The following is a 15,471-nucleotide window of genomic DNA, read 5'->3' on the forward strand; positions in this document are numbered from 1 at the left end:
AACCATAGCTGCCAAGTTATCCCTTTTTTAAAAGGGATTTTCCCTTATGCTGAATAGGCTTCCTCGCGAGAAAAGGGGAAACTTGGCAGCTATGCATCCAACCGAAGCTTAAAAACCTCCAATGAAAGAGAGCCCTTTGGAAGGGGCCGGGTAGAAAGGCCTTTAATGTTGTTATAGATCCGCTAGGATGTTGATTATGGGGATATGGAAAAAACAAAGTGGGGAGCTGTGCCAAGCAGCAATACCACCCTGGCTGAGCTATGGCTATCGAGAGAACAATAGCAGGCCATTCACAATACAAGAGAACTCCTTCCCTCTTGCCTTCAGGTGGGGACAAAGACCAGGGATTTGGAAGGCTGCCTGGGTAGCTGCTCTGGGAGAGGGCGGGGGAAGGGAAGTTTCTGGGAAGGAGGAGGAGGAGGAGGAGGAGGAGGAGGAGGGAGAGCTGAGATCCGTCTTGCAGAGGGAGGCTGGCGTCTCTGGAACTGACAATTCCATAAGATCTGGACCCCCCCCCCCAATGCAGACTGGAGGCGTAAATAGGTGAATAAACCATATTTCTTAAAGCATGGCAGTCTCCGCCTTGTCTTCCATTCTCCAAAGGGACACAGACCCTGCGTATGTGCCTGGGACCCCGTGGGCTCTTGCCACCACACGGCAGAAAGAGGGGTAGGGACTCTGCTTTTGTAACAACATAATAATTCAGGAATCCAGAAAGCTCTGGCAAGGAGGCAACGGCAGCCAGGGGGTTGTTGGGGGGCTTCATCCCCACCCCAAGTCCTGCCAGGCAGTCCCTGGTGTGGATGCCCCTCTCGTGGAGGGGGGGGCTCCTCAGCCGATCCTCCCCATGCAAGGCAAGAGGCCCCCTCAGTTCTCCACAAAGTGTGTGCCTCTGAGCACACACAGAGAACACCGGCCAGCCAGGGGCCTCCTTTTTCTTCTCCTCCTCCTTCTGCCCCATCCAGGCAGGCAGAGCAACAGAAAGACACACACCTGCCCCATCCAGGAAGAAGGCCAAAGGATGTGCCCTTTGGCACTGGTGCCACTTTGCATGTAAGAATGGACAGAGCGGTGGCGCTTCAAGGCATTCCTGGCAAAGGGACGGGAAGCAAATGAGCAAAACCCCAGGAGAAGAGATAAAACTTTTTATTAAAGAATATATTGGTTACAAATCAAGCTGCAGGCGGAGAGGCAGCATCTATCACCCCCCCCCCTGGAAAACAGGGGCTTTGGGAAGAAGTTCTAACAAGTAATAGCAAGAAGTGGCAAAGGACCAGGCGGGGAAGCCCTTTCCAGGGAAGGCATGAATGGCTCTGGAATCCTGCTCACCAGGACAAGGTACTCCCACCCAGCCAAGCAAGGGGGCAAGAGGCAGGCACCGGCTCCTTCTGCCCCACGGCTCAGGCGGCGTTCTGCTCCTTGGCCGGCTCCTCATATGGAGGGGGCACTTCAGGGTCCTCAAGCCGGCTGTAGTTCTCACAGCGACCCTGGAAGGTGGGAGAAAGGGCAATTTGAGGGAAAGACGGACACTGAGTGTTTTCATCTCTAAACTAACTCAAGTTGCTGTTTCGCTGCTTCCCAGCAGCTCTGCTAAACAAGTTGAAAGCGTTTACCAAGGTGCCTTCGCACAAGTATCTAACAGGAAGGCACGCTTGGCAAATCCACACCGTGATCAACTCCTGCCCGGAAACCAATGTCCCCACTGTGGAAGGACGTGTGGATCCAGAATTGGCCTCCACAGTCATTTACGGACTCATTGTTAAAACCGTGTTTATGGAAGACAATCTTACTCGGCTACAAGTAATCGCCAAAGAAGAAGAAGAAGAAGAAGAGGAAGAATATGCGCAGAGAAAGAGTGATGAGTGGTGACCTTTTAAGACCCTGGTCAGCTGTAGGTCAACCATGGCAGAAGGGCCAGGCCACAGGTAGCCATGCACTGGCCACATCCCGGCCAGCTCCTGCAGTTCCTGATACCCCAAAGCTACCCAGAAGCTGCAGCTTCGTGGAGGGCAGGGAGCGCCCCCACCTGCCCCCAGCCAGGCACAGGTTTTGAGAGGCTTAAATAATTTGAGGGACAGGGCTGAGTTGCACCCCCTTGCAATGCAGGGATCACAGCTAGAGGATCCCTGGCAGGGGGCCCCCCACCCTCTGCTTAAAGGCCTCCCAGGAAGGAGAGTCCTCCACCGCTTCTACTTTGGACCTCTCCCCACAATCAAGCACCAAGAGTGTCACGGATCAGGTCCTGCCTGTTTGAGGGACTCCTCTCCCCCACCCACCCACACACTCCCCCCCCCCCCAGTGAAAGTACCAGGAAGGAGCAACAGAGCCGGCGGAGGCCGTTGCCCAGGCAGAAGACAGCGATCAGCAGAGCCCCGATGCAAAGGATGAACAGCAGGATCCTGAGTCCAGCGGCAATTTTCTGGATGGGTGTGGGGAGGCAGAGAGACGGGCACATTCAGGTCAGAGTGAGGATGAAGCCTGGCAATATTCCCCCCTCCCCACAACAGCAACTGCTCCCTTGGGGTCTGGTGGGGTGACCCCCCCCCCCAGGGAGCAGCTCAAGACATACAGGAAGCCCCCACCCATTGCATGGATTGCAACCAAGGTCTGGAAACAGGAGATTCATCATCCCAGAAATCCAGTAGATTCTCCCCTCCTCATTTCAGTGTCCATGCTACTCACGGCTACCCACCGTCCTGGATTGGATGTGCATTTTTATCCCAACTCCTTTTCTTCTCCCCCTCCCCATTCAGTCCCCACAACAGGCCTGCGAGGAAGGGAGGAGAGGCAGAGGGAAGACAGCGACTGGCCCAAGGGCACGGCAATGAGAGCTTTGTGGCCGAGTGGGAGGACTTGAACCCTGCTCTCTCGCAGGCCCCAGTGCGGCACTCTGACCACTAGGCCACACCACGAGCCAGACAACTCAGTCTACCCCTCACCACGAGCCAGACAACTCACCCAGAGATCCGTTATCATCTCCTCACACCGCTGGATCCTGTCATTGTCCTCAGGGATGGGGGTGATTACCCCCCCGAACTGGTAATAGTTGTCCCTGTACTGGGTGTTCCTGCACAAATCCGTAAAGTAGTAGGGAGCGTAGTTGAGGTTGGGCAAGTCTGCCTCACCGACTGCCAAGGCCACAGAGCAGGCGACAACGCTGGCCAGGTGGGAAAAGGTGGCCAGGTGGACCTGGGAAGGGAAAGCGAGGCCCAGCCGTGAGGAAGGGGGAAGCAGCCCCAGAGCCCCCTCCCCTGCCTGCAATGAAAGAGCACCCCCCCTCACTTACCCAGTGGCCACCGCGTCTATCGCCCACGATGGAAAGAACACCGGCCATGAAGAGCTGGGGAGAAACACCAAGATGAGGAGTCCACAGAAACTACACTTATTGTCACTGGGCGTGTGGCTTAAATAGATTTCATATACGTGTACAGTTTTAATTCTATCAGTGTTTGATTGTTTCCTAGTGATTGCTTTTTCTCTATTTTTAGCCGTTCTTATTTTTAACTGTGCCACCTTGAGTCCCGCTAGCTGGGGATATAAATCAATAATAATAATAATAATAATAATAATAATAATAATAATAATAATGGTGATATCTCTGGGATTCTGGGATTCCTCCCCCTTGCCCGAACCATCTTCTCTGCCGATCTGCTTCCTGCCCTTTCGTGCCAATGAGGAACTGGGAAGAATCAGGGATCCCCTCCTCTCCTGCCCACCTTCCCCAGCGACCGCCATTTGGAGGCCTTGAGGTTGCTCTCCATCCAACGCCAGGTGTGCTCCTTTGCCTGCAATGGCTCCGCATCCCAGAGTGACAATGGCCGCAAACACAACACCTGGCCTCTCACCTGAGCAGGGGGGGAAGTGGGGTGGACCTGCTGCCTGGGCTGCTCAGGTGAAGGCAGCCAAAACCTCCAAGTGGGTGGATTTCCCCAATGAGGAAAGGCAGCAGCATTGGGGGCTTTTAAGTTTAGAGAAAAGGCGAGTTTGAAGCCACGTGGTAGACGTTTATGAACGTTTATGATGCTGTAGAGGAAGGGGACAGAGAAAAGGGCATGTCCCACTCTCGTGGCACTAGAACTCCTGGCCCTCCAAGGAAGCTTGGAAGATTCAGGACAGATCAAAGAAAATCCTTCAGGCAGAGCAGAGTTCAGCGATGGAACTCCTTGCCACCAGAGGCAGTGACGGCCGCCAACTGGGATGGCCATAAAAGAGGACTGGCCTTCAGAACAGTGGAGTCAGAGCAGACCCATCTCAGCTCATAGTCATCCATAGTCCTCTCCTCCTCAATGGATGTGTCCAATCTCCATTGAAAGCCGTCCAAGATGGGGCCCATCGCTGCCTCCTGAGGAAGTGAGTTCCATAGTTTAACTTCACGTGCTGCGTGGAGAAGGATTTCCATCAATCTGTCCTGAATCTTCCGACATTCAGCCTCCATGGGTGTCCACTTCTCGCATTAGGAGGGAGAAAAACCTCCTCTGTTCCCTTTCTCCAGGCTGTGCATCATTTCACAAAGTCCCGCCTCTCCCACGCCTTTTCTCTAGGCAGGTTCTTCTGACGTCCTTAGGGCCAACGGATGCCTCCAATGGGACCCCCACCCCACACCTCCTCTCAGCCCCACAGCACTCACCACGCCCCCCGACCAGAAAGGGGCTCCATTCCAGATTGGTATGAATATCCAATCGCCAGTCCTTTGTCCAAGGCTCAGGACACACCCGATGCCAATGGTGACCAGTCCGAGCAGGATCTGTGTCCCCTGCAAAGCAAGAGACCAGACTAACTGACGAATGAGAGACTGGGGGCAGCACATGCTCCGCCCCCACAAGTCATTCCCCTCAGAGCAACTCAAGCCCCACACAGAGCTGCCAGGCCAGGAGGGGCTGTCTCTGAGCATGCACAGAGTTCCATGCAGCCACCACTCAGGCATCTCCAGCAGTGTGCATGCACTCCCACCAGCTCTGAAAATGCTCCCCAAGCCCCAGAGCTGCCTCCCTTCTGGGCTCAGAGCAGCAACTTCCCACAACAGAGGGATTTTGCCGATCTCCACTTGGAGACTTCCCACCTGCACTTCAGGCTCAGCTGCCCCCTTCCTGCATCCCCTTTGGTTTGGACTCAGTCTGACCCTTATGTCCCCCCCCCCCAGGGTTTTTGTCTACGGACAACTTAAAATGAGGCTGCATCTGTAACTTTTAAATCTTAAATTTTAATATTATATTTTAGACTGTATTTTAATTTAACTGTTTTTTCTGTTAAGTTTTGTTGTGATTTTAGTGTTGTTAGCTGCCCTGAGCCTGGTTTTTGACTGGGGAGGGAGGGGTATAAAATTTTATTATTATTATTATCATCATCATCATCATCACCACTACAGGGGGTGGACTAGATGGCCCTTGAGTGACCCTTCTGACTCTGCAACTCTCTTTCCTCACAGCCTGGGGCCCCTCCCCTCCTGCCCCCCACCCACCCCACAGCTGGCCCTTACCCCCAGCACTCTCTGCTCCGCATTGCACCCAGCCCTTGTCAGGGGGACAGAGGGGCCTTGGGGGTCCTTGGGGCCAGGCTTGGGGGTCTGCCTCCAGGCTGCCAGGGCCTTGAGGAGGGAGCCGAGGGAGGACTCCTGGGTGATGTTGACGTGGATCACCGTCTTCTCTGCGCCCTCCGCCCCGGACACATTCACGGTGCTGCTGCTGCTGGCCATGACGCCTCCTCGGGACCCACAAGATGCACCTGGAAGGGGGAGAAGAGAGACAATGGGGGGGGTCAGGGAGGAGAAGAGGGCAGGGTCTGCCTGGAGGCAGCCTGAAAGAGGAGAGAGGGGGGCCTTTCTCCCTCTCTCCTAACACTGGGACTCACTGGGGACATCCCAGGAAGCCAAATGTGGGAAGATTCAGGACGAATCCAATAGAGTCCTTCTGTGCAGTAATACGGTGGAACTCCCCGCCACAGGAGGCAGGGATGGCCACCAAGGACTGCTTTGAAAGAGGATTGGGCAAATTCATGAAGGAGGAGGGAATAAGTAGTTGGGGGGGGGGGCAATAAGCAAGGAGAATTTTACAACACAAAGATGATGGCGGCAAGGGGCCGCGTTGAACCAGAAAAGTGAAGACAAATCAGCTCCTGCAGGTGCGGCGATTTCTGCACTGCAAGGGGCTGGACTAGATGTCCCTTGGGATCCCTTCAAGCTCCACGCTTCTCTATTGCACAGAGCACTGTCGGGTCAGCCTGCTCCGTGGAGGATTCGTGGAGACAGGCCACGGGGCTGTTGTGCATTGAGTCAAAGGATTTTATTACTATTGTCTGTATTTGCATTAGGGTAAAGTACAGTAACTGCCTTTTGGTTCCAGAAGGTACAGCTACTATTGGTTCATTTAAGCTGCTGTATTTGGATCCTCTGTCTTATTGGTTCCCTCCAAAAGGCAGCACTGTGATGGCCTGATATTCTTCCCTCCAAAATACCGTATATCCCTTTCTAGCTAGTCCCCCGTCCCTATAAATGTAGCTTTCCTCTCCTCATAGCTCAGTCTTGTTTGCTTTAATAAAGAAGTGTTACTAGAGAACTGTCTCCAGCATATTATGTCAAGAGAGCTGAAATCACGAACCCCACGTCACAACAGGGGCCATGCAGGCTTTGGGTGCTGGGTGGCCTCATTCTGGGGGTGCGAAGGAAGCGGCGCTCAGCTTAAAATGTTGGGGGGCAGACCCATGGGCGATTATGCTGGAGGGCAGGCTTTATGTTAGGGGGTGCAGAACCTCAGTTAGCTAAGTACAGTATTAGAGCTAGAATAAAGAGCTGGTTGTTTTGAGAGCTGTGTCTTCATCCTTCTTACCCACTATTTTACATTTTTATTGATTTATTTGATTGGGGGGACACAACCATGAGCAGACCCCTCCCTCCCGCAGACTGCTCCCCGCCCCGCCTGGGGGGCTTAAGTGGGGGCCGGATGCGAGAGCTCTTCGGCTCCCCGCTTTCGATTCCTCTTCGCTTGCTGGCCCCTGTCCAAAGAGCCCTAGCGGAGGAAGGGCAGAGTCCAGATTCTGGAAAACCCCTTTGAATAAAGGAAGTTTTCACTTCCTTCAGCGAGGTGGTTTCGAAGCCGTCTGCAGCAGCCCCGTAACCCCCCCCCCCCGGTCAGGCACAGAGTTAGGGAGATTGGGGGGGGGGCGCCTTGAAGAGAGATCACAGCCGTTCCACATCGTCACGGGGGGGGGGGATAAGCCGCGCTCTCCAAATAACGGGCGTGAGACCCCTACGCAACTTTTTAAAAAGAAAACTAAATGCCTCCCATATCAAATAACGGGGCCAACTTCCAGCAAAGCGCCCCCCCCGCCGCCCTGTCGAGTCCCCCGCACGCACCTCTTTGCCCGACGGCCTTTCCAGCTGGATGCGCGCAGTCGGGGCTGCTGCTGCTGCTTTCGGGGAGGCAGAGGCGCTGCGCACTGACTGAGCGCAGCAAGGGGAGCGCAGCGCAGCAGCGGGAGGAGAAAACGGACTTTGTCGCCTCCCCGGAAGCGCGCAAGGTTGCGCAACGGAGGAATTTCTGGAGCGAAGCCCGGCGTTGCTCCGGGAAAGCACTGCCTGCCTCGTCCAAGAAAACTAGGGAAGAGACCTGGAGGAGGCAGAAGGGGCCCGACCAGATGCCTCTTATGGGAAAACCCTGAGCAAGATCCGAGCTCTCCACCTGCGCTTCCCAGCACCTGGGATCCAGAAGCATTGCTGCCTCCATGAATTGCAAGAACATATAACAAATATTCCAGCTGAACTATTTAAAATTTTAAAAGATGATGCTGTTAAGGTGCTACACCCAATATGCCAGCAAGTTTGGAAAACTCAGCAATGGCCAGAGGATTGGAGAAGATCAGTCTACATCCCAATTCCAAAGAAGGGCAGTGCCAAAGAATGCTCCAACTACCGCACAATTGCGCTCATTTCACACGCTAGCAAGGTTATGCTTAAAATTCTACAAGGCAGGCTTAGGCAGTATGTGGACCGAGAACTCCCAGAAGTGCAAGCTGGATTTCGAAAGGGCAGAGGAACCAGAGACCAAATAGCAAACATGCGCTGGATTATGGAGAAAGCTAGAGAGTTCCAGAAAAATGTCTACTTCTGCTTCATTGACTATGCAAAAGCCTTTGACTGTGTCGACCACAGCAAACTATGGCGAGTTCTTAAAGAAATGGGAGTGCCTGATCACCTCATCTGTCTCCTGAGAAATCTCTATGTGGGACAAGAAGCTACAGTTAGAACTGGATATGGAACAACTGAGTGGTTCAAAATTGGGAAAGGAGTACGACAAGGTTGTATATTGTCTCCCTGCTTATTTAACTTATATGCAGAATTCATCATGCGAAAGGCTGGACTAGATGAATCCCAAGCCGGAATTAAGATTGCCGGAAGAAATATCAACAACCTCAGATATGCAGATGACACAACCTTGATGGCAGAAAGCGAGGAGGACAGGGGCGTACCCAGCACCCGGCAGGTTAGGGCTCCTGCCCCCCTCTAGAAGCAATAAAATAAAAATAAACACCCGACACGGCAGCTTGCCGACCAGCTCCCTGAAAAGCAGCTCCTGCCCCTCCCTCCCCGCCTGACTGTCGGGCAAGGCAGCGGCTCGAAAAGCTGCTGTTCTCCCTTCGGCTCCTTCCCTATCTCGCAGCCCCAGCGGGGCTCCTTCCCTCCCAGCAAAGTGGCTTCCCCTCCCCCTCCCCACCCGGCAAGGCAGCGGCTGGAGTTGTGAGCAGCAGCCTCAGCAAAGCTGTTCCTCTCCCTCCCTGACTCGCTGTCAAACTGAAGGAGGTTTTCCTGCAAGCTCTTCCTTCCTTCTTCAACCCTCCTTTTTAGTTCACATTGGTCTTGCAAATTGTGAAAATTATTACTGTATGATAAATGGCCTCAAAAGTTTTGCTTTTTAAAATATCTTTTTTGCAGCAGCTCCTCCTGTGCCCAGCCCATTGCTGTTCATTTGAGCTCAACAGCCACATAAAGAAGGAGCTGTGAGCTCAAATCCAATTCACACCCCAAGTAGATTTGCCTGGGGGCAGGGATTTAATTTGCATCTTGCAAATCCCTGACATTCTTTTGTTTCAAAGGAAGTGTTGTGACGTGGGGTTTGTGATTTCAGCTCTCTTGACATAACATGCTGGAGACAGTTCTCTAGTAACAGCTCTTTATTAAAGTGAACAAGACTGAAGACTGAGGAGAGGAAAGCTACATTTATAGGGACAGGGGACTAGCTAGGAAGGGATACATTTTGGAGGGAACAATATCAAGCAATCACAGTGCTGCCTTTTGGAGGAAACCAATAAGACAGAGGATCCAAATACAGCAGCTTAAATGAACCAATAGTAGCTGTACCCTCTGGAACCAAAAGGCAGTTACTTTATCCTAATGCAAATACAGACAATAATAATACAGATATAAAATCCTTTGACTCAATACACAACACCCCTCCCCCCCTAGTGAGCACAGCAGACGTAATCCCTCAGGTACTGTGGGGTCCTACAACTTCTACCTGATCTCCTGACAACAGGTGTTGCAGGTTCTGGATTGGGTGTTACCTGTGGTGGAGGGGCTGCTATAGGGGTTTCGTCAGGAACAGATGGAGTCCCAGACATCTCAGGGTCCCCGACCTGTACCTCGTCATCCTGAGGACTAGCAGACCCTGGTTCATTTGCTGAAGCCCCTGGTGACTGCACCTCTGGGCCATCTTCACTCTGGTCTCGCAGCTGTGCGTCATTAGCCAGGGATGAATTATCTGACTCCTCCCTGCTGAGCGCCCGGCGCCTCAGCTGATCTATATGTCTCTTCCAAACTTGCCCATTTTCCAAGGTCACATAATAGGACACAGGTCCACTAGCCCGGGTGAGCACACCGGCCACCCACCGCGGACCTCGTGAATAGTTCCTCACCCAGACCAGATCTTCAGGGGCGAGATACCTTGTTGTGTCAGTCTCAGCCTGGGGGGTTGCTCTTGAATTACGGTTTGGCATTTTATCTGGGTGGACATAATCCAGCACCGTTACCAGTCTTCTACCTAAGAGCAGCTCGGCTGGCGACTTGCCCGTCGCAGTACACGGCGTCGCATGCTGCAAAAATAACATTCGCGCAATGCGAGCCGACCAGTTACCCTCCATTAAGCGCGCAATGGATTCTTTGGCTGTTCTTACCATGCGCTCAGCCTGCCCATTGGAGGATGGGTGAAAGGGCGCGGATGTGACCCCTCTTATAAAGTTATCAGCCAAGAATGCCCTGAATTCTTGGGATACAAAAGCTGCCCCATTATCTGATACAATGGTCTCAGGTAACCCGTGGGTAGCAAACAGCTGCCTCAACACCTTGATTACGGCAGCTGATGCCATGCTAGGGACCATCGCCACTTCTAACCATTTGGAATATGCATCAACGATAACCAAAAAAACCTTCCCTTGGAATGGCCCAGCAAAATCTATGTGCAGCCGGCTCCAGGGAGTCCTGGACTGCTCCCACCAGTGGACTGGTGCTCTGGCCACTTCTGGCCGCACCTCTTGGCATGCCTTGCATGTTCGTACCCATTGTTCTATGTTCTGGTCCATTCCAGGCCACCACACATAACATCGGGCTAGCGACTTCATCCTGACCATTCCCGGGTGTCCCATGTGAAGCGTCTCAAGAACCCTGTTTCTCAGTGGTGCTGGGATGATCACCCTATCTCCCCATAGGAGACAACCCTTATGCATGGACAATTCGTGCTGCCTTGTCGCATAAGGCCTGAATTTTTCTTCATGCGGACCACCTGGCCACCCCCTCCCCACCCAAGTGAGCACACGGGAGAGAACAGCATCTTTCCTAGTTTTCTCAGCTATATCCGTAGCTGTTACAGGAGCCCCCGGAAGTGTTTCTAGCATCATAATGTGCTCCGCCGGAGCAGGATCCTCATTGCTCCCGCCAGGAAGGGGCAATCGACTCAGCGCATCAGCATGGCACAACTGTTTCCCCGGCACATGGGTCAAGGTGTACTGGAACCCATTCAGGAATATTGACCAACGCAACATTCTGGGGGAGAGAATTTGTGGCGTTTGTTTGTTTGGGTTGAACAACCCTAACAGTGGTTTGTGGTCCGTTTCAATGGAGAAATGGCGACCGTACAAATAATCATAGAACCTTTTGATTCCGGACACAATAGCCAGTGCCTCTTTATCAATTTGAGCATAGTTGCGCTCTGTGGGCGACAACGTACGGGAATAGAAAGAGATGGGCTTTTCCGACCCATCCGGTTCCCTATGACTCAGCACAGCCCCCAGACCGTATTGAGAGGCATCACATGCCAGGACCAGCGGCTTTGACTCATCATAATGAGCAAGGACGCTCCTGCTACTCAGCATTCCTCGCAAGGAGTCAAAAGCCTTCTGCTGCTCCCGCCCCCATCGCCACACATTCTTTTTCTGCAATAGTCTATGTAATGGTTCAGCTACCGAAGCTTTCTGGGGTAAGAACGAATGATAAAAGTTAATAAGTCCCAGGAATGACTGCAACTCCGTCTTGTTCTGTGGTCGTGGTGCCTCGATGATGGCCTTAATCTTAGCATCTGTGGGGTGGATGCCTGATGCATCAATTTTAAACCCCAAGAAATCCACAGTTGGCACCCCAAAACTGCATTTTTCTTTTTTCAGTTGCAACCCCACCTCCTTGAACTTGAGCAACACTGCACGGACACGCGCAACCAGTTCCTGTGGGTCTTTTCCAGCAATCAAAACGTCATCAAAAAATGGCAAGACCCCCGGCAGACCTCTTAACAGGCGTTCCATGAGCCCTTGAAAAATCCCTGGGGCCACACAAACTCCGAACTGTAATCTGTTAACTCTGAACGCCCCTTTATGTGTGACAATAGTCTGTGCTTCCGCTGATTGTGGGGTTACTGGCAGCTGTTGGTAAGCTTGTGCCAGGTCAATTTTGGCGAACACCTTGCCCCCAGCCAGTTTAGCCAACAGATGTGATACAACTGGAATGGGGTATGAGTTTCCCCTGAGTGCCTTATTGATAGTACATTTGTAATCTGCACATATCCTGACTTCCCCATTTGCTTTAAGGGGCGTGACGATTGGAGTCTCCCACTTAGCAGAGTCCACGGGTGAGAGAACTCCCTGCTTGACCAATTTATCCAGCTCTGCCTCGATCTTGGGTTGCAGTGCAAATGGCACTCGCCTTGGTTTGAGTCGGATTGGGGCCACACCGGGGTCCAACTCGAAGTCAACTGGGGGCCCTTTATAACAACCCAGTTTTCCATTAAAGAGACCAGCAAATTCCTTGCATAATGCCTCGCTCATCTCAGGGCAGGTTTGGATTGAATTAAGCCCTGAGATACTCAGTCCCAGGGCGGGGAACCAGTCAGTGCCCAGGAGACTGGGGCGACTGCCCTTCGCAATCACCAGTTTGAGTACAGCCTGTTTGTCCCGGAACTGTACTCTCACGGCACACATTCCCATAACATGGATGCGGCCTGCTGAGTACGACTGCAAGGTTGCCGGGAAGGGCTCCAGAGGGGGCAACTTACTCCTGGGGAAGAATGTCTTCGCGGTCTGGTCCGACATGATGGTGAATGCAGATCCGGAGTCCACCTCCATGTCGCACTGCTGACCCTCAATCTTCACCTTGACGTGTGCCTTGCCTTGCGCTGGAAACTGCACGGCCCTCCCGTTGATCTCCGTTACGTAGTGGCAGTCCTTTAGAAAACGAGTTGCTGTGGGCGGTCTGCGATGCTCCAGTCTAGGTGCTCCTGTTGCTCCCGACGCCGCCGATCTACAGACCCTGGCGATGTGACCCGTCTTTCCACACGTCCGGCACATAGCATCCCTGAAACGACAACTCTTCCGCTCATGGTTTCCGCCACAACCTGGGCAACTGCCTCGGCGATCTTTGTGCACTGTGCAGGCCTGACGCACCAACTCGACCCCACGGACTGGGCTCTGGCTCGGAGTAGCCTCTAGCTCGTCCATGGCATGCGCAACTTCTATCTGTGGCTTAGTGGCCTTGCGACTGGCATCAAGCTCCTCTCTTTCATAATTCTCCGTGGCGGTGGCCTCCTTCAAGGCTGAAGCAAGGGTAACCTCTTCTTTAGCCACGATGCGTCTTCTGGCTTTCTTGCTGCTCAGACCACCAATAAACCGATCCAGGAGAGTCTCTTCCAGATTTTGGAAGCCGCAGTGCTGAGCGAGCTTCCGGAGTTCAGCCAGAAATGTGGATACAGACTCCCCAGCATGCTGCTGCCTCTTATGGAACTCCATCCGCCGGGCCATCTTGGTCTCAGTAGGCGCCAAGTGGCTTGTTAGGCAGGCAAGAATATCTTTGAGAGATGTCTCACTCAGCTTCGCTGGAGCAAGTAATGCCTTGGCCAGCTTGAAGGTCTCGGGCCCACAGTAGCTCAGGAATGTGGCCCTTCTTTTGCTGGCATCGGTGATCCCTTGAGCCACTGCAAAGAACTCGAAGCGTTCGACGTAGTCTTCCCATGTGTGGGGCTCTGATGGCTGGAAGGGCTCCAATACCCTTGGACTCTCCATTGTCCTAGCGGGCAGGGTCGTCTTCTCAGCTGGCCAGTGAGTCTTGTTCTAAGCTGCAATCCGGACTCTGAGGCAGGGCTGTGTTTAACCGCTCCTCAGCATTCCGGATCCCACCTTCGTCGCCAGTTGTTGTGACGTGGGGTTTGTGATTTCAGCTCTCTTGACATAACATGCTAGACCTTCTCTAGTAACAGCTCTTTATTAAAGTGAACAAGACTGAAGACTGAGGAGAGGAAAGCTACATTTATAGGGACAGGGGACTAGCTAGGAAGGGATACATTTTGGAGGGAACAATATCAAGCAATCACAGTGCTGCCTTTTGGAGGAAACCAATAAGACAGAGGATCCAAATACAGCAGCTTAAATGAACCAATAGTAGCTGTACCCTCTGGAACCAAAAGGCAGTTACTTTATCCTAATGCAAATACAGACAATAATAATACAGATATAAAATCCTTTGACTCAATACACAACAGGAAGAACCTGTGTATTTCAGTTCTTCACCTCAAAGAAATGCAAGCCCCTCTCTTGAGCTGGTTTAGGTATCCAAAGCTTGCCAAATTATAGCAAACTGTTATTGTCCTTTCTTAAGTGCTCCTCTGGTTCCTGGTTTATGCTTTCTGGGCTGTAGCTCAGTATAGATCAACTGCCTTGCATTGCCCTAGGACGGTTCAGTTGCAGGCATGTCCAGGTAGAGTCAGAAACTCCGGAAAGCTGCTGCCAGTCAGTGTAGACAATACTAAACAAGATTGACCAATTGACTTAGTATAAAGCAACTATAAACAAGCAGCTAAGCAGTTTACATTAAATAATAGGATGAATGGTTGACTCAGTGGATCATGTACCTGTGAGTACCATATTTACAGTTTATCAGGTAGTAATTGACAGCATGTACACGGAACAAAACTGAAAGGCTATGTTGCTGAAGGTTGGGTCTATGAGAGCATACTTATTGCTATGGCAGCAAAGCACATTATTGGTGGGGCGGGGGAGTGACCAATATGATCCAGGGGTTGGAGCAATTCCCCTATGAGGAAATGTTACAAAACCTGGGGCATTATAACTTTTAGAAAAAAGGCAAGTAATTGGGGGTGGGAATGAGAGATTTTTATCCTTCTCATAATACTAGAACCAGGGAATATCCAATTAAGTGGATGTGAAATTCAATCTATTTCAGCATTTTAACTTTTTGTACGTTTTAAAGGGGGGGAATCAAGTTTTGTAAGAACAGAAGGCACCTCACCTATCAAGTCTTTGCTGGAGAGAAAATATGTCTGAAGATCTGCATATGACCTTCTCCACCTGCCCCCCCTTTCTTATTTATCTTCTTCCCAGGAGGGGTGAGGGGTTAAAATTAGGAGCTGGGTTTGATTTGATCACTGGCAGTTTATTAATCTTTAAATCCTACCTAAGATAAAATGAATCAGCCCTATAGATAGGTATAGATAGATCCCCAGCCAAGCTCTCCTGGGCAGCCCCATTGCCACTGCAGAGCACTCCTTCAGCTCACCAGGTCTCACCTGGTGAATGGGGCTTGGGCTAGAGGGTGGTTTGGCAGGGCACATACCAAACTTTCTGTGGGACGGCCGCCCCTGGAGCCCTTTCCAGTGACTGCCACAGAGAAGCCTGTTTGTATATTTCTTGGAGTATTTTAATCATAGGATCACAGAACTAGATGGTTGGAAGGGACCCCCGAGGGTCCTCTAGACCAACCCCCTCCAGTGCAGGAATCACAGCACAAGCATCTCCCCCCAAACAAGTTTGCTCTATCTTTCCTGTGAACAGCCCTTCAGATACAACAGAATCATTCACATAGTTGGAAGGGAACCACCAGGATCATCTAGTCCAACCCCCTGCAATGCAGGAATATTTTGCCCAACATGGGGCTTGAAACCACAACATTAAGAGTCTCATGCTTTACTGACTGAGGTTTGTTTATGTTTC

The 15,471-nt window shown here is 51.9% G+C and overlaps 1 protein-coding gene across 1 annotated transcript; it reads right to left on the reverse strand.

Moving 5' to 3' along the window:
• Nucleotides 1–1,130: 1,130 nt before the first annotated feature.
• On the reverse strand, nucleotides 1,131–7,433 carry LOC118092308 (transmembrane protein 176A). Its single transcript, XM_035130235.3, has 7 exons — nucleotides 7,349–7,433; nucleotides 5,477–5,721; nucleotides 4,628–4,753; nucleotides 3,287–3,340; nucleotides 2,959–3,189; nucleotides 2,309–2,419; nucleotides 1,131–1,487 (listed from the first exon to the last, which is right to left on the reverse strand). The coding sequence occupies exons 2-7, from the start codon at nucleotides 5,690–5,692 to the stop codon at nucleotides 1,401–1,403; spliced, it is 825 nt and encodes a 274-aa protein (XP_034986126.3). The 5' UTR covers nucleotides 5,693–5,721; nucleotides 7,349–7,433; the 3' UTR covers nucleotides 1,131–1,400.
• Nucleotides 7,434–15,471: the final 8,038 nt, after the last annotated feature.

This window comes from Zootoca vivipara, chromosome 11, assembly GCF_965207765.1.
Source record: "Zootoca vivipara chromosome 11, rZooViv2.hap1.1, whole genome shotgun sequence".
NCBI lineage: Eukaryota > Metazoa > Chordata > Lepidosauria > Squamata > Lacertidae > Zootoca > Zootoca vivipara.